The sequence below is a fragment of the Rhinolophus sinicus genome, linkage group LG03, assembly GCF_036562045.2.
Source record: "Rhinolophus sinicus isolate RSC01 linkage group LG03, ASM3656204v1, whole genome shotgun sequence".
NCBI lineage: Eukaryota > Metazoa > Chordata > Mammalia > Chiroptera > Rhinolophidae > Rhinolophus > Rhinolophus sinicus.
In genome coordinates, this window is record NC_133753.1 from 111,222,768 (window position 1) to 111,242,766 (window position 19,999).

Sequence of the window (19,999 nt, forward strand, 5' to 3'; positions counted from 1 at the left end):
AGAACCATATGATGCCTTTCAACACAGTACTTTCTAAGGACCAGACAGTTTCAGACATGCAAAACAAATACCTAACTCCTAGCCACTGTTTCGCTTTTGAAATATATTTTGGGGGACACCTTAACTATGAGACATCACATTACACTCATCTATATCTCATCCTGGTATGTTTTTGACTCATAGGATTGGAGGTAAATAGTTTGACTCCCCGATGGTGTTAAAAGAGACTGTGGAGTTTATGAAAAAAGTTATGATTTACTTTCCAATCCTCTCTTTCTGCCCCTCCACCCTCTCACCAGTGATATGGTTTCCTTCAGTACATATTATAAGACTGTCCAGAAGTTTCCACACTGTATAATTCAAAGACCCCTCTTTAACATCAAAAATGTTTTCCGATCCATGCATGTTGGTAATTGAATAGCTTAGAGAAAAGACACAGTGAAAAAGCTACTGGGTATTAAGTAATAATTTTAAATGAATTTCTATTTTATTAGTCACAGTGGGGTCTCCGTAAGTGGGAATCATGTAGTGCCTACATATCTAAGGTGTTTTTCACTTGCACTGCAAGGTACAGTGTAAGGAGAGATTTGTGGACCCCTCCCAGCATCATGGCAGATTCCCAAATATACTTAGATTCCTGATGAGCACCGTCTCGTGTGTATACATATTCCCTGATTTCCAGTGTGCTGTTGTGTTTGATCCACGAGTTGTTTAGAAGTGTAAGGGGTTTCTCTGGTTTGCAAATCTTCCATGTGGGCTTGAAAAAGATGTGTTTTCTCCAAATGTTGCATAGATATACCCATTAGATCAAACTTGTTAACTATACTGTTTAAGTTTTCTCAGTGTCTACTGAATTTTGTCTACCATAAATATCAGTTTCTGAAAGAGTTGTATAAATATCCCACTATGACAGTAGATTTCTCAGTTTCTCTATGTGGTGCTTTAAGTTTTTATTTTATGTATTTTGATGCTATAAGGTGATGAATGTTTTAAAATATTTTCCTGGTAAATTGAACCTTTTTTTCAATAGGTATAGACTGTCTCAAGTTCTTTTTCTTCATGGTCTATTTCTGAATATTTTCTTTCAGTCTATTTTACATATTATTTTGCATCACATTTTGTGAGTGTGAGTGGAAGATTTAAATATATGCCTGTTGTATAGCTTTCCTCTCAATTTTCCGCTTCCTTATGTTTTAAATCTCTCTTTTAAACAGTCTAAATCTAAATTGTTTTTACACAGAATGAAATCTTTGTCTTTTAAATTGAGACTTAAATTTATTTGTATTTACTATAGTCATTGATATATTTGTTTTTATTTCTATTATTTCTTTGTGCTTCCTACTTGCTTTTTTTCATTTTTGTTACTTTTTTCTCCTTTCTTGCTTTCAGGTTTCCTTCCTCCACCATACTCCATTCTTTTTTCCTCTATTGTTCCGAAGTTACATACTTTATTTCTGTGGTTTTAGTGCTTATCCGAGCTGTTTTAAGATGTATATGTAACTTAAAATCCAAAAATAATCTATATTTTTACCCACATCTAAACAACAAGAGAATATTAGATTAGTTACACTTTGATGTCCCTTTCCAAATTTAATAAATTCTAGCCATTACCACTCCCTCTTTGCAACAAATTAATCATTTTTATTACTGTCTGATATTTTAGTGCTTGTTTAGATTTTACCTGGGTATCTAACAATATTTTTCGTCTTTCCTTTATGCATTTCAAACCTTCTATTTGGAATCATTTTCCTTTTGCCCAAAGCACTTCTAAAATTTCCTTTAGCAAGAACCTTTTGGTAGAAAATTCTCTGTTTTTGTTTTCCTGAAAATGAACTTCATTTACTCTCTGGAAAGATGGTTTCTTTGAGTATAGAATTTTAAGTGGATAGTTATTTTATTGTAGTGTACAGAAGATACTGTTCCATTGTGTTCTAGCATCTATTGTTGCTATTAAGAAGTCAGTGATTGTTCAGATATCATTCCTTAACAGGTAATCTGTGTGTTTTTCCTAGCTATTTTTAAGATCTTCACTTTTCCTTTGAAGTTCTGCAGTTTCACGGTGATATGACAAGCTGTGAATTTCTTTTTATTTTTCCCACTTTGGATTTATTGGAATTCCTAGATTTGAGGTTTTTGGAACATCATCAGAAAGTTCTAAGCCAGTATCTGTTAAATATTGTCTCTGCCCCAGTCTTCTTATTACCTCTTTCTAATATTTCTATTAGATGTATATTACCTTTTCAGGCTCACCTCCATATTTCTTAACCTCTTAACATTTTCCATCTCTTTGTCTCTCTGAACTACACTGAAATTAATATGTTCAGCTATATTTTCCAGCTCAGTAATTCTCTTTTCATTTATATGGAATACCCTGTTTAATATATTCACTAAGCGTTTTATTTCAGTTATGATCGTTTTCATTTAAAAGTTTTATTGAATTTTTTTAAGTCTGTTCTTCCATTGTTTATGGGCTCTTTTTCCCTGCTCACATTTTTAGATTTTACTTGCTTAAACATTTAAAATATAATTTAGTTATTAACTACTATTTACTGAATTATCATTAATTAATAATTGTCAGAATTGGTGTCACCATTCCAGTATCTGAAATCTGCTGTTTATTCAAGTCACTTTTGTTCATTGAGCCTTGTTTCTTTATGTGTTATTTATTTACTTATTTATTTTCCTATTACCTACTCTTTTTTTTTCTTCTTGGAACTTTACCATGTTTCCCCGAAAATAAGACCTAGTCGGACCATCAGCTCTAAAGCGGCTTTTGGAGCAAAAATTAATATAAGACCCAGTCTTATGTTAGATAAGACTGGGTCTTATAGTAAAATAAGACTGGGTCTTATATTAATTTTTGCTCCAAAAGACGCATTAGAGCTGACTGTCCAGCTAGGTCTTATTTTCGGGGAAACATGGTATCTATGGAAAATATTTAAGACTTGTCCTTAGTGATAGTAGCTTATGCCAGTTGTACGGAGTATCACTACCTGAGGACATCTTTATATTATATTCCACCTTTGAAATTCTTCAGACCACAAACCTAACATGAACTGAGACATCAAAAGGGGTCTGTGTGAGGAAAAGCTTGGAGTTACAGATTTCTTTTTTTTACCTCCACCCAGCAGAGTAGAAATTTAAAGTCTCTCGAGTTTCGCAGAAGCCCTGAAGCTGAAACCTGGCTGTGCATCTACCTCCTAAAGTTCCTGTTTTCACTTCATTTTAAGACTCTATTTTTCCCTTTCTTCATGCCAGCTAAGGGATGCATTTTTTAACATAATTTTTCATATTTTACTTGGGATCCTTTTATTGGGAAAGCCATTGGGGTAGCTAATCCACCGTTCTGCTAGAAACAGAACACATGCAGTTTTATTTCATTTATCCACCAACTCTTTTCCATGACGAAGAAGAGTTCAATATAGTTTCAAAATCAAAGTTAATTTTGATGTAAATCTAAGTCTCCTGATTCAAGGCCATTGTTTTTTCTTCAAAACTTATGGTACAGCCTCCTCCTTGCAGAAGCCTTGAAGAGATAAATACAATTCAGCCAACCTTGTAGTACTGTTTCATAACAGTGATTACTGTTAAGAGTTTAGGGCTTCCTTATCCTAATTTGCACCCTGTTCTTGAGGAGCATAGCCATCAAGTAAATCTGGGAACATGATATTTTGGGTTTCTGGAATAATATTCCAAAAATTATTTGCCTGGCTCATTCTTGGGAATAGGAACCTACCTGTGACACTCTTCCCAGTGACAGCCTGTTCAGGCGCAACTTGTGAAGTTTATGAAATGTCTCCAGTGCCTTTACGTGCGCATGCGTGTGTGCGTCAAATTTAATACAGATGCTCGTCGACGTACAGTGAGGTTACGTCCTGATAAACACATCGTGTGGTGAAAATACATTTAATACACTTAACCTAACGGACATCATAGCTTAGCCTAGCCTACCTTCAACGTGTTTAGAATACAATAACCAAAAAGAAAAAAAAAGAAAAGAAAAGCACGCTGGCAACACAGTACACTGTGTAGTATCAGTTGTGTACTCTGGTGACTGTATGGCTGGCTGGGAGCTGCCCTTCTCTGCAGCTGCCCAGAATCATGAGAGAGTATCGTACTGAATATCTGTGCAGGGAAATATTGAAACCAAAACTCGAAGTACGGTTTCTACTGAATGAGTACCGTTTTCACACCATCCTAAAGTCAAAATATCGTAAGTGGAACCATCGTTAAGTTGGGGACATCTGGACATACTGGGTTTCTTTTGGGAAATGTGAGGAGGTGTTCTGATTCTTACATGGAATATCTTAAAGCCAATTCATTTATTTTAATAATAGCTTAGAAGCAACCTGAGGTATACTGTGGACCAGTAGAGGAAATAATATTATTTTACTTACTTATTTATTTATTTATTTATTTATTTATTTATTTATTTATTTATTTTAAATTCTGTATCTAGTGCAAATCATTTAGGCTTTACCTCTCAATGGAATTATTTAATTAATAGTTTCATCTTCATTGTTGATGTGCAGCTCCTTATTGTTGTGGTACATCTTTCTTGTGGTTTTAGACAAAATATCTTTTATAGCACCTTGATAAAAGTTGAATAATAGATAATGAATTAGGCTCACAATTTCTTTCATTGCTTACAATAAAGGCAGCTTCAGTTATAAACCCACAGAGTGTACAGATGCTATTATTTTATCCCTATGCACTTTTTGCATTTTATGTAGTCTTTTGATGTCTTCTAGCCTTCATCTGCCGTTCTGATCCATTCTCTACCCTGCTGCCAGAGTGACCTTTATTATAGTCACGATTGATCATGTCAGTTCTCTACCCTCAATCCTGCAAGATAATGCACAAACTCCTTATGTAGCAGTCCTGCCAACCCAGTGGCTAGTTCTGAATCTCCACTTACTTTATTTTTCAGCACCATTTGACATATAACTCATTGCCCCTAGTTCTTAAAAATGTCTCTTGCAATGTCATGGCTTACACCACCATATATATATGGATACACATATACATACATATATACAGAAGTACACACACACACACGGTGCCAAAAAATGTATGCACATTTTAAGAAAGGAAAAAACTGTATTAAGATTGTAATACTCAATATATACCCATAACAAAAGATGAATACAAGTCAGATTTGACTTCTGCAATTACAAGAGGTGCTCCAAGTGGTTTCCATCAGCGTCTAGACACTTTTTTTTTTTTTTAAAGATTTTATTAGGGAAGGGGAACAGGACTTTATTGGGGAACAGTGTGTACTTCCAGGACTTTTTTCCAAGTCAAGTTGTTGTCCTTTCAATTGTAGTTGTGGAGGGTGCCATTCAGCTTCAAGTTGTTGTCCTTTCAGTTGTGGAGGGCGCTGCTCAGCTCCAGGTCCAGTTGCCGTTGCTAGTTGCAGGGGGCACAGCCCACCATCCCTTGCGGGAGTCGAAACCGGCAACCATGTGGTTGAGAGGACGCGCTCCAACCAACTGAGCCATCCGGGAGGCAGCTCAGCTCAAGGTTCCCTGTTCAATCTTAGTTGCAGGGGGCGCTGCCTACCATCCCTTGTGGGACTCGAGGAATTGAACAGGCAACCTTGTGGTTGAGAGCCCACTGGCCCATGTGGGAATCGAACCGGCAGCCTTCGGAGTTAGGAGCATGGAGCTCTAACGGCCTGAGCCACCAGGCCGGCCCCGAGACACTTTTGATTATAGTGAACTACTGCTTGAGCAACATTGACCAATGTCCACTTATATACATTTTTTGGCACCCCCAGTGTGTGTGTGTGTGTGTGTGTGTGTGTGTGTGTGTGTGTATCAGTATATAATGGTGTATATATCAGTATATATAGGTATGTACTGATATCTCACAGGTATGTATCTTCAGCCTGACCATTCCTCTGGATTCCAGGCTCGTATATTCAATATTCCAAATATAACACATTTTAAAGTAAAGCCTTGTATTATGCCCTTTAATCCTATTTCTTCCCTTTTTATCCCCATCTCTGTTGTGAATCAGAAACTTGAGAAATTTCCTCTTTTCTCTCATACCCTATGCCCATGCAAGTTCCCATTGGCTGTACTATCAGAGTACGTCTGTCATCTGACCACTGTCATCATCTTCACTGCTATCACCCTCATCCAGGCCTCCCTCATCTCTCCCCTGGGGGTCTGCAGTATCATCTTCACTGGTCTTCCTGTGCTCACTACAGTCAACGGCCAAAGAGACTTTTTTAATGTAAACTATTGTTCTTCCTCTAACTGAAACCATCCTATGACTCTTACAGAATTCCAAATAAAACCCCAAAGCCCTTCCCTAATGCTCTACAGAGCTGTACGAGATCTTGCTTTGGTATCTGTCTGAGCTCAGTCTCCAAGTCTCCCTATTACGTGCTCTTCTCCAGCCACATTGACCCGTTTTTCATACACATCAAGCATATCCCCTTATTTGTCTTTGAACTGCTCTTCTTTCAGGTAATTATGTGGTTCATGTTCTCATTTTATTCAAGTCTCTCCCCAGATGTCACTGTCTCAAAGAGCTGCTTCCAATCAAAATTTCTAAAACAGACCTGTATCTGTCAGATACTGCTGTGTAACAACCAACCACAAAAAATCTCAATGGCAAGCAGTAGTACATGTCTGCAGGTCAGCTGGGGGTTGGAGAATGTAGGATGGGACTGGGTGGTTTCTTCCCTTCAAGCTCTGGATCTGTCTGGGCTAGGCTTCTCACTGCAGGATGGGCTCATGTCTGCTTGCCACCTTCCATTTGTGTATCTCTGGGATGTGGTATGGCATAGGTGCTCAATAAATGGTTGCTCAGCAAATAAGTAAAGGAACGAATAAATGTCGTAGAAATTCAGAGAATAAATAGAGATTAAGTAAAACAACTTCTTTCATTTAGCCTCTTCTAATATGTGAAATGATTGATGTAAGAACCTGAGATAATTCTGCCATGCCTTCTATTTTATTTTTACATGTTCAGATCAAAGAACAGGCACATGTTTCTCGGGCCTGGTGAATGGTCGCTGCGCACAAGAGCTCCCGGGCAGAATGACAAAAATGCAGTGCTGCTGTGAGCCTGGCCGCTGCTGGGGCCTTGGAACCATTCCTGAAGCGTGTCCCGTGAGGGGCTCTGGTGAGCAGTCTGCTGCTAGTCTCTTCAGGATCCACAGCATTAGGAGAACGAATACCAGCGTACTTTGCTCTTCTCCTTGAAGTCAGATCCTATTTCTGTTCCTCTCACTGTCTTCAACATGACTTGAGTGTTTTTGTGAGGGATAGGATGGCATTGTTTGTTTAGGATCAGTTATGATTATACCCAATTTATTAATACCAAAAACATTCCTGAGAGCTGATTATGGCTTGTGTTTTTGGAAATATTTTTTAAAAATTATTTCAAATGTCAATATTTCAATTCAGTTTTAACACCTCCTGATCTTTCATTCCAGAGCTGGAGTATGTTTAAATAACAAAGTTCTACCTTCATTTACATTTTGTTTTAGGAGTCTCTATCTCGTAGTGTCCCAATCCTTGAAGATATTTCCTCTTTTCTAATGACCTGAAAACTAAGAATAAAAGCGTAGGCGGATACCTCTCATTCACTTTGCTGTATTAACTGCCATGTAACTAAGGCTGTATCAGGAAATTAGGATGAATGAGAAGCAGCTCCTCTTGTTAATACAATGGGAATCGTTAAGTACGATTAATGTTTGTCACATAGGGGCATATCAATGTATTTTATTATACATCTTCATATTAAATTATTATTATAAAAATAATTAAAGTTTTTGAAATATACTTATAAAGATATGTACCTATATGTACTGTTATGGAGAAAAAAATTAAGCACATTCTTTCAAACTAAGCTATAAAATATGAAAAACAACTAGAAAAAATTTTTAAAGCAGAGTTAATGCATAGTATATAGTTTTGGAAAGTCATAGTTCCACTAGTAATATGCAATAGTAAGATTAATACTGAAACAATTACTTGAGTTAAATAATTTTCATTTCTTCTGATATAGTTTTCTAATTCTGACAACAGTTAAGGAAATAAGGCAATCACTATATTCTTTCTACTTTTCTCTCAACTTTGACACTTGGACAAATAAGGAGCAGATTTAAAAACTTATTAAATACCATCTTCTGTTAAAAATCTATGTTAGAAAAAATATTCTGAAGCCATATTAATCCTTTAATGAGAAGTAATAGGAAACGTATATTCCTTCTGAAATTTCAAGTAAAATCAAATATGCAGAATGAATTACTTAAAGCTTTAATATTCATCTATTCAAGTAAATTTTTTTGTATTCATAGTTATATCTGGAATTTTATGAGTTGCATTAAGGGACGTGAAATCAAAATGCTCATATAAATGATTCTTTGGTTTTGCAACTCAGTTAAAATATGGCATAGAGGTTGTAAATTTTTTCTGAAACAGCTATACCTTTTCCTGCTACTGCTAGCATTGAAAACATTTATTAAGATAATACCCTACTTATTCATATTGTGTGGTATAGATAAGCTAAAATGATCATTACAGTACAAAGATTGCTTTTATTTTGCAGAAAGACATCCATTTGTGTTTCACTGAACTTTCTTTTCTTGTAGAGGAATACCGCAGGCTTTGCATGGATGGACTTCCAATAGGCGGGATTCCAGGGAGTGCTGGTTCCAGACCTGGAGGCACTGGGGGGAATGGCTTTGCCCCAAGTGGCAATGGCAATGGTTATGGCCCAGGAGGGACAGGCTTTATCCCCATCCCAGGAAGCAATGGCTTTTCTCCTGGCGTTGGGGGAGCGGGCGTAGGGGCCGGGGGACAGGGACCCATCATCACTGGGCTAAGTGAGTATTTACTTCTTGTGTAAACTCTTTCGTTTTCTGCCTTAAATGATATTATAATTGCTAACATTTTTTTTCTCCAAAAGGGGTGTGTGTGTGCGTGTGTGTGTGTATAAAAACTTGTTTTAGCATCTAAAATATAATGTAGTAATAGAAAATTCTTAGGAAAATATTATCTTCCTGTTCCATAAACTTTCCAAATTGGAGAAAAAAATGAGTAACCCAAGCTTTCTTTGCGAATAGAGATGAGAGCACAGCAATGGTCCAATCCAGATGACGCCATTCAAGGGCACGTTTTTGGTTCAGTGTATTTCATTTGGCCCTTCGCAGCTGCCCGGCTCATACACCCCTGGAATGATTTCCAGAACCATTTCTCAGCTGAGATAAACTGAATAAGTCTTGCTCTGTGCCTATCCAAATATTATAATGAAATATCTTTATTTTCCTCACCCTTTTTTGTTGAATAACTTAAGAAATGGAGAGCTGTGGGCTTCAGGCCAGAATTGGCATTGGTGTACTTGACATTTAAGTTCATTCTTTTTAAAATAACTGTTCTTGCTAATAATATTTAATGATGTCCTATAGTGTTATGTTTATTCTTTTTGGCATGTTGCCTATTTACTATATCTGAAATTCAGCACAGTTACAAAAAAAGAAATGGAAAGCATTCAAATGTACAGTAGAACATTCCTGAAAATTTTAAAAGGCATTATTATGAGCAAAGTCTCCAGATGCGTAACTTGACAAATGCAAGTAACAACCGTGTGTCTCAAGAATATTTTTATATCTTCAACAATGAAGTTTAAAATATTATTGTCTATTATATTATTCTATGTGAGCTTTTGATATACATACCTAATTAATGTACTATTAAGCATACTTTTAAAAGTGAACTCTAAGAGAAGTCATTCATGTTGTAATGATGAAATAACACTTGTGTTTTGATTTTCCATAGCTATTCTGAACCAGACAATAGATATCTGTAAGCACCATGCTAATCTCTGTTTAAACGGACGCTGCATACCTACTGTCTCTAGCTACCGATGTGAATGCAACATGGGCTATAAGCAGGATGCAAATGGGGATTGCATAGGTAAGCTCGTGATTCTTTAATCCTTATTAGTTTTTTGATAGCTTTTAGACTACAGGAAGAAATTGGACTGAATATGAGTTTTAAAACGCCGTTTGAAGTAAAGCTAATTTCCAAGCTGCCTCTCCTGTGTGTATGGTCTTCCATTTTCTCTTGTAACAGTGTGCCGAGCTAAGCCACTTCAGGAATACCCTATCCTTTCACATCCTAAGTGTGGTGATTTCTGTCTCTGCCTCTCCTTTTCTTTCCTTCCTAGCTGAACAACACTGAGATATGTGGTGGTGTCATTAACACACAGAAGAAGATGCCACTTGGGAGGGAATAGTTGATGAGTTTCTTTTGGACATGTTGAGGTTTAGGTTGCCTCGGACGTTTCATTATAGAGATCTAAAGCTGAGCAGAGTGTTCAGGGAGAGTTACAGGTCAATCACATACAGGTGGCTATTAGAACCATGAGGGCGAACACTGTCACCAAGACTGGACAGAAAGAATGAAAAGGTAAGAGTAGTACTGAGGCTGAAAACCTGTGGAATAGCAACATAGGTCCATAAAGAAAACTTAGTAATAGTGCTGGAGACACAGAAAAATCATCCAGTATTATGTAACTGAAGCTATACAAGGGTACACTTTCAAGAGAAAAGTAGTGTCAAGTGTTAAATGTGGCAGAAAAATCAAACACACTGAGGAAGAAAAATCTATTGGATTTCATATTGAGAGTTCTAAAGATCTATTAAGAGTAGTTTTAGGACTATAGCAATTGAACCATTTTGAAGTTGTTCATTTATTCATCATATTAGCAAATGGTTGTGTATGTGTTTTATAATAAGCATAACCCTAAATACCAGATTTGGGGTCAGGTGTTCTGTTATAAAATGAAAAGGGAGGCCAAGAACAGAGAGTTAGTATTAGAATTTTGCCACGTTAAACTAAAAAAAGTCTAAGTGCACTATGATTATGAAGGAAAATGTGAGCGAAATATGATATTTTGGAAAAACGATCATTCTAAACCATGTATGGAGCTACAAGATCAGAATGATTAAATAAGGCTTAGCTCAGGATCCCTTATGTATAGTTGCACAGGTTTTGCACTGCACAACTGTAGAAGGTGCCATTCAGACTTTGTGCATTCTATAACCATATACAGTAGCCCTGTCTCAGCTGATACTACCTGATGCTTGTTTAAGTGATACGTAGACCAGGCAGTTATTTTTGAAGCACCATGAAATAGTGATATGTTTATTCTTATTATATAACTTGAAAATTATTTTACCACCAGAAGACATGATTATAAGTATGCAATACAATATATAAAATATCCCCTTACACAGTGACAGTCTACCAAACTGAAATTTGATTAGTTTTGTCTTGCTATTAATATTTGTCCTTCATGTGTCACTGCATGATTCACTAACCAACAAGTAGAAATAGGCCAGAAGTTAAATAGTTTCTATAAATTAGCCAGAAACCACATTTATTCCATGTTAGCGCCAAGGTGCACGTTATTCTAGCTAGTAAAGCACCTCTACCCGGGGGGAGTTTGTGAACCATTGGTATAAAGATAAACGGTCCTTAAGAATCAGCACTTCTTTCTGTAGTCAGGCTGCCAACTCAGCCTTCTCAACTGGGCTTCCCTTAGAGAGGTAATAAGCCCTGCAGAAACTGATGTGGTTTCAGTGACTGTTTTTTTTTTTTCAGTTCTCCCAAGGGTGATACACAGTTAGTACAACTCTAGGATATGAGCTAATCATATAAAATTCATGTCTCAAGGTTCTTACTATTCCCAGAACCCAGGTGAGAAGGGCTCCTGTCACCCTTTGTATGAACTCTGTCTAATGTAGTGTTGAGATTCTCTGCACAGTTAATGTGTCAATATAAATCTCAGACTTCTGCGTTCCACCTGAACATTATTACAAACGGTTCCATTCTAGTTTGATCTCATCACCCAGCCCTGCATTTAACCCTGGGCAGAGTTAATCTTTCTATTGTAATTCATAGGGACAAAGATTAGTATTGGGGCATACTTTCAGAAAATAAGTTTTTAGTATTGTTCAGCCTCTACTCTTTCTAGTGTCAACTTCTGGTCACTTTGAGTTTATAAACAAGTTGGGATATCAGAAAAAGTTAAGAGGATATAAGCCCAAGATAAAGTGGTAACTATTTTCACTGTACCTGTGTTTTGAGGAATAGCAAACTGCCTGTGCTATTTGGGAACTTCTGTTAGACACCTAGGAAGGGGTGTACCTTGAAAGGCAACAACTATATTAAAGGATCCAAGACAAGGAAAATAGAATTGGGTCCATTTTGCTAGTATGAGTTACTCCTGATACCTGAAAATAGTTACATTTACTCATCACATGTTTCTTTCTTTTTACTGAGAATTCTCTAAAATGAATTTCTGTGACTCCTTTACTGTCAGTGTAAGTCAAACTGCTGTTAGCAGTATTTTTAACTCCATTCAAATCGTTCTATTTTGGCGTAGTAAGAAATCATTTCTGTTGAGCTGGACATAATCTTAGAGCCCTTGCAAATTAAAAATGTTGGAATATAAAGGACTTTTCAAGGGTAAACATTTCTTACTCCAATAGTGTCTGAGAATTTAACCATTTCAATAATCGGCATCTTTCTCAATTACTTTGTTTTAGGAGTTCAAAATTCTGTGAATTTTGCTTTAAAAATGCTCAGTTCCCAGTGAAAACATAGGAAGAAATCAAAGGGCACAGATTGTCGTCTTTTAATACTCCTGTCCCCCTCTACACAAGGCAGAACAAAGGTCAACACTCAAAAGTTCTGGGCTGTGAGACTCAGAATAGAGTAGAGGCATGAGATGTAGATTTCAGAACGTGGCCAATGGTCATTTGTGATTAGTCTAAAACTTAAAATCTTACAATATCCTGGAAAACAAATGGAGTTTTAAAGTCATGGATTGTAAAGTCACTAATCATTTTTTGGTGATTTTTTTCCCTTCCAAAGAAGAAACAAATAAGTGAACTGTATGTTCTCTCTGAGCACTAGTCCTTTAGCCCTATGGGCCCAAGGAAACAAATGAGTTAAGGCTGCAATGGCAAAATAACTGGCAGAGCTGTCACAGCAACTTAGGGTCCTTGGAAACAGGTTCTCAAAGGGAGGAAAAGGTTCTGAAAAGGGACCCGCTGCTCTAAGGATGGGGGTGGGGGTGGGGCGGGGGAGGTTGGATGCACAATCTCCTGCTTGTCACTAGAGCAGAGCTTTACAATGAGGCTTTTATGAAGGTGCACATATTTTTAATTGTTGCATTTCAATATGATGTGCACACAGAGAATCTAAGGGAAAGGATCTTCAGCACTGCAAACTAAAGGTCATATTTTGAATTGGAAAGTACCTTAATTATTTTTTTATGTGTCTAACGCTCAAAACTCTCTCTTTTCTCATTTTGCTACATGCCTTTGGCTCAGTAGAATTGGTGTAATCAACCAAAGTTGAAATGTAAGTGAGTCTTAAGGGGCGGTGAAGGTGTCTTTGGATGAATCGAAAAAGCATTTAATCTTGTTATTCTTCGCTGTTTTTATTTTATTTGCTATGAGATTTTTTTTTCTCCTCCTTTACCAGAAAGAGCTTAATTGCTTTCAGTCTGAGTGTTTATATAATTGAGGTTGGTGAGTTTGATAAAGTTCCTATTTTAAGAACATCTGTGAAAAGAGTAATCTGTTTATTAAAATGGTAAACCTGTGAATTGATTTTATTATTGTGCTTTCCAGTTTAGCTGAAATTGATATGTTAATGACTTCTACATGTATATGAAATGGCAAATCATTATGCCTTCACCAGGCAGCCAGGTTTTTAATTTGCCAGAATTCAAAATAATATTTAGGGGGGCATTGCTGAGAGAGATGAATGACTTTTTCTAACACTGGCACACGTGATTTCTCTGGGAGTTGACAAGGCCAAACTGTTCAGTCTGCCATTTGGTCGTGCAGTTTCTGAACTCTGTGATGGGTTTGCATTCAATCAAGCCTTAAGAGGTCTTGAATGAAAAGCAGAGATGTTTCTCACATTTAGGATCAGAACTAGTACTTGCATACAACTTGGTTCTATGCAAAAAATTCCTGAGCCGATTTTAAGATCCTAAAGAAGCCTGAAGCTACTAAAACCAACAGGCTTCGTTTTAATTAATTTTCATTTTCTACTCCACCGTATGTTTGTTACTTCAAAATATTACGCGAGATTCAATGCATGCATATATAGTTAAGTATATTGTTGAGTTCCCAAAAATAGTAACAAAGAAATTCTGTCAATCTCTTTCATTAAAACTATTACAAGTGACAACATGTCATATAAACATATATTTTGAAAAATCTTCAATTGCTCTTCTAACACTATACCAAGCCTTAGTGAGGCTATTCTCTTGCCCAGACGACGAAAGATAATAAGCGTGATAGCCTATTGGAACTCATGGCAGTGTCTTTAAAGAGCCCATGCTTTTAATCATTGTGCATTATTCAAATTGAAAAATCATTATTTCTTGATTAAAGCAAATTCCCTTGTACTCTCCAATAGGCAGAATTTTTGTAAATCTCCAGACTGGCCTCTGTATTTGAAGAAAGGAATGTTCATTCATTTATAAATACTCTGCTATTTAGACTATTACCACTGACTGGCCTCTCAAATTTGGGAGGCCTAAATGTACTTTAAACAAACATTTCTAGGAACGGAGTGAAGTCTGTAATGGTTTCTTTTGCTGCTCACAGATGTTGATGAATGCACATCAAATCCCTGCACTAATGGAGATTGTGTTAACACACCTGGATCCTATTATTGTAAATGTCATGCTGGGTTCCAGAGGACTCCTACCAAGCAGGCATGCATTGGTAAGGCAGTTTGCTTTCACGGAGGAAAATGTTCCATGAAATACAGCGACCCAGGCTATTGAGGTTAAAAGTAAATTTATTAAAATAAGACATGGAATGAAATAAGTGCTGTTACGTTATTGCCGATTTATTTTATACTGCCCTCAGAAGTGTTCCCTTTATACGTAAACATTATTTGCATATATAACCCAGGCAACATGGTATCTGGCTTCACAAAAATTCCATTTATCTTCCTTCACGAGATCACAGCTTCCTTTCTCAAAGTCACATTAGTAGCACTGCTGCTCTCTGATTAACGGCGCTTAATATCTGCAGTCCTTTTCATCCACTGTTTTCTTTGATCCTCACACACGGTCCAACATCAAATTATGCCCGGTCTTTATTTTTTCATTGCTACACCCACCCATCGTCCAAACTCTCTTCCTCACTGCTGATTCATCTCAGAATTCTTTTAGCAGATGACTCTGCTTGCCTTCTTTTCTTTTTTTTTTTTTTTTTTTTTTAATTGGGGAAGGGGAACAGGGCTTTGTGTACTTCCAGGACTTTTTCCAAGTCAAGTTGTTGTCCTTTCAATCTTAGTTGTGGAGGGCGCTGTTCAGCTCCAGGTCTCGTTGCCATTGTTAGTTGCAGGGGCACAGCCTACCATCCCTTGCGGGATTCAGGGAGTTGAACCAGCAACCTGGTTGAGAGCCCACTGGCCCATGTGGGAATCGAACCAGCAGCCTTCGATGTTAGGAGAACGGAGCTCCAATGACCTAAGCCACTGGGCTGGCCCCGCTTGTCTTCTTTTTCATTTCCTCTTCATCCCCAGGTAGTTGCTTGAACCAGCTTACTCCAGCAGTTTTCATGATGTTCCTCTTAATCCAGATATTTGTAGTTGGTTTACTCTTACTCTTTGCCCTGACTTTTAAGGTCTTCCACCACTGTGTCAAAAACAGCTCCACCCCTAATCCCAGCCGCACTACCTGCCCTCTGTTAGGGTCACTGCACACCCCATTTCATTTCTCTCTCTTTCCCTCTTTAGCTACAATAAGTCGGGGCCATATACCTACCTATCCAGGAAAAAAAAAAAAAACAAGCGGGAGAGAGGTAGAAATTTTGCTAAAGAAGCAGTTCGATCTTGTATAAATAAACTGGATATTTAAAATTAAATTTATTGTCTTACTGTTTTTGTCTATAATTATTGTAAAAGAATAATGCTTGGCCATTCTTAATCTTCCCAGATATTGATGAGTGCATCCAGAATGGGGTTCTTTGTAAAAACGGTCGATGTGTGAACACAGATGGAAGTTTCCAGTGCATTTGCAATGCCGGCTTTGAATTAACTACAGATGGAAAAAACTGTGTTGGTATGGAAATCGCCTGTTCCCTTGCAAAAGATTTTTAAAGGATATACATTTTTATTTAGAACCATGTATACTGTTTCCATGAAAGCTCACAAAACACATATGTGAGAATTCTTCAGGTGACTTAGGGAAAATACAAATGCATTTAACATAAGACTGTTAAAGTGAAAGGACAGATTTTTTTTGACAATGTTATAAACAATGAATACTTCACTACTTCTGGATATTTCCTGTGTAGTATATGTTTGATTGTAAGTAGCCGTTATTCTTTGTGATAACTATTATTAGTATCTACTGTATTTCACATGTTGGTGTTACAACACTGACAGGAGAGTAAAGGTCTCCCCCACCCCCAGTCTGGGGAAATATAAAAATGTTTGGCGTATGTGATAATGAAATCTCTAACTTTGTGTTCCCGGTGATGTAGCAGGGCATCAGGTACCATTACCCTACAGAAATATTTTATTCACACAGCAGCACATATTCCACCCACTGATGAAAGTCCAGATCATTTTACTCGCAATGAGGTTTGTCGTTGCTTTATTCTCCCTTACAAAAGAAACACCTCCTGAAATCATAACAGCTTTTTGGTCATCAACATAAAATGCTGCTCATGTGGTTTTAATAGCCACTAAAGCCCAAAATTTACTTAACTCTTTGCCTTTATGTCCCTTATCCTAAAGGCCCTTCACATTCTCCACACTGTTTGCTCTCACTCAGTTGGCACTCATATTTAAAAAAAAAAAAAAAAAAAATCCGTGAGCACATGGCTCATTTGTGTAGTGGAATTTGCCTGGCGATTGTTTGTGGAAGGAAAGGAGACTGATTCCCTAAAGGCCAGTGGTGCGAGTTCCTCTCTCTCCTCCCGCAGATCATGACGAATGTACAACTACCAACATGTGTTTGAATGGGATGTGTATTAACGAAGATGGCAGCTTCAAGTGCATCTGCAAACCAGGATTTGTCTTGGCTCCAAATGGCCGTTACTGCACTGGTATGTGTGGCTTTGAGATAGGAAGGGAACCACGATTGAAACCATCTTTTTCACTTGAATGAATCATGCAAGAATTACTTCAGCTTCTTCATGTGGATTTCATATTATCCACATCCCTTTCTAATTCAGTAAGGCAGGTGTCTAAAGCTTCCTAGAAAAACACACATTGTGGTCTAGGGAACAGTAATATCTTTACAAAAATAATAATGAAGTAGGAAAAATTAAGGGACTGACAGGTCGGTTCTAGCAAGTCTGAAAGCGACAATGTAGAAATAAGTTCTCTCTAACCCTTGCCAGAATAAAAAAAGAGGAAGAAAAAAATCTTGAAAGGTTTTCATTTCTATGTGTTCTCGGAACTAAAGTTTCCACTGTCGTTTATTACTGGTTTTGTATTACATCTTTTCCATAAAGCTAATCTGCAGATCATTATCTAAAAATCTTCCATTGATTTAGTGAAGAAATAATTTAAATACTCCTATCAGTTGTTTTGTTCATAAAGCCATTTTGAAGACCAAGCTCTAGTGATAACTTTAGTAAGTAAAAGACATGCCTCTTGGAAATAAATAAATCTATTTTATGTGTATACTCACAACTGGAATTTAGTAGGATGGAACAAATTTTGCAGGTCCTAGTTAAAAACACGTTTTTTTGTTTTTTTTTTCAGTTTTTCCCTTTTAGACAAAATTAACTCCATGTATGCTTTCTGCCTTCAATTGCACAAATTTATCTGGATACCAAATAAGACTCATAACTAATCCCTATAATTTCAGTGAAATTCCAGGGACGTTAGAAAGAAAAAATCAATGCTGATTCTCATGTTTCTGAATGAAAAATTCAGAATAGTCTCTTGACTATTGAAGAAAGGGGAGTACAGGATTAAATAGAGCTATTGTAGCTTTGCTGATTGAACTCATGACTGGGATGTCATCTCAAGGTTAGCTGACTTGAATGTCATACAGGATGTGAGATTAATGTTATGTTCCAGTGTTTAGCATTACATTACAACATGTAACTTACTTCAGCATTTTTTAAGAAACTAAAATACACATAAAAAGATCACCTACAGCTCACCAGTTTCTGCTTTGTTGAAATTATTTTTTATCAATTTTTTTATTACATATGTTACGATCCTAAGTCCTGAAATGTTTATGATTTGGCAGCCCTGTGTTTTGAAGGCTGTTTCATCATTTGGGGGAGTCATTTAATGTTGGGTTACCTTTGATAAATTGAAGCAGATTGAAAATTAGAAGAGATACCCCAAACTATTTTGTTATTATGAACTGATCAAATTAACACCAAAACAACATCCATCGTGATTAGAATTGTGTGTGTGTAAATAATAGGTAATTACAAAAGTTCACCTCACTTTTAAGAATTTGTTTCACTTTACTAATTTGATATTTAATCTCTTAATATTAAACAGGGTTGCCAAATAAATAGTGAAGAATGAGTATGTAAGGCTCTTTTTTACCCAATGGATAAAGTGAGGCAACTTTCACTTAGTCTTTCTGAAAATGTGTTTCAAAGAGTTGCATTTAAGTATAGTATTTGTTATTGCATCTATGTGTTCTTCTATAAATTATAAAATTAAAGACGAAAAGTTGAAAGTCTAGAGTAGTGGCAACGAGTAAAAATAAATTTACCCAGTTATGACCTGGCTTGTATTCCCCTCTCGGCAGATGTTGACGAGTGCCAGACCCCAGGAATCTGCATGAACGGGCATTGTATCAACAATGAAGGGTCTTTCCGCTGTGACTGTCCCCCAGGCCTGGCTGTGGGCGTGGATGGACGTGTGTGTGTCGGTAAGTGCAACATTCTATACTGGCCCCAGTGTCCACATGATCCTGAAAAGCGGGCAGAAATGGATCTATTCAGCCATAAAAATGAATAAAGTACTGATACATGGGAAAATAAGGATGAACCTTGAAAACATTATATGAAGTGAAATAAACCAGTTACAAAAGACCACACTGTATATGATTCCATTCATAAGAAACATCCATAATAGCCAAATCTATAGAGACAAAGGAAATGAGTGGTTGCTTAGAGCAGAGAGGGCGGGGGTGGCAGGCAAAAAGGGTGATAGCTAAAGAGTATTTTGAGGTGATGAAATGTTCTAAAATCAGCTGTAGTGATGGTTGTACATATCTGTGAATATGCCAAACAGTATTGAATTGTACACTTTTCAATTTTATGGTACATGAATCCTATTTCAATAAAGCAGTTTTAAGAAAAATGGAGAGAGAGCCCAGCCAGCTCCCTTCAGAAGGCTCTGAGGAAAGGCAAGTGAAAAATGCTAAAGAAAAAAACAATGTCCGTAATCCAGCATCCTTGATAATGTTAGATAACTGAGGTTCTAAATATAGTAGATTTAGATTTTGTAATTAATAACAAATAATACAAGAAACGGGATTATAGTTATATTTAAGTAAACTCTTGTTTTTACCCAAACAAAATTTAAAATGTAAATAGCATACCATAGAACTTGGACTTACCATTAAAAGCTACAGATGTGTTTATGTAGTTATTCTTCATCACCATGCAACTAAGTAGAGAGACAAGGGAAGAGTATGAGAGAGAATTTTATTTTATTCTAAGCCCTTCAAAAATTTTTTGTATACTTTTGTCAGATGGATTCCATGAAAATCCACCAGAGTTAATCGTCATCAGCTTTAAAGAAGCAAGCAAAACAAAAATGTCATTGGCATTTCTAAACCCAACTAATATGTGCTAACGATAACAATAGCAGAGTGAGTTAGTTTTAAAAATACATTTAATGCCATTTTTTTTTTCCCCAAAGCGTTTTCACGAGACCTCTAGGGTGCATTAGCCATTGTGTACTCTATTTTTCAGGTTATTCACTAAAAGGCAGGCAGGCATACT

At 36.8% G+C, this 19,999-nt stretch overlaps 1 protein-coding gene across 1 annotated transcript in view; it reads left to right on the forward strand.

Moving 5' to 3' along the window:
* The window catches only part of FBN2 (fibrillin 2), a 262,671-nt gene that overhangs the window by 137,950 nt on the left and 104,722 nt on the right, over nt 1-19,999 (forward strand). Inside the window, exons 9-15 of the mRNA XM_019732405.2 lie at nt 6,985-7,137; nt 8,612-8,845; nt 9,798-9,935; nt 14,657-14,776; nt 16,000-16,125; nt 16,994-17,116; nt 18,796-18,918. Coding sequence (XP_019587964.1) covers nt 6,985-7,137; nt 8,612-8,845; nt 9,798-9,935; nt 14,657-14,776; nt 16,000-16,125; nt 16,994-17,116; nt 18,796-18,918 — 1,017 coding nt within the window. The remainder of the gene's footprint in view (nt 1-6,984; nt 7,138-8,611; nt 8,846-9,797; nt 9,936-14,656; nt 14,777-15,999; nt 16,126-16,993; nt 17,117-18,795; nt 18,919-19,999) is intronic.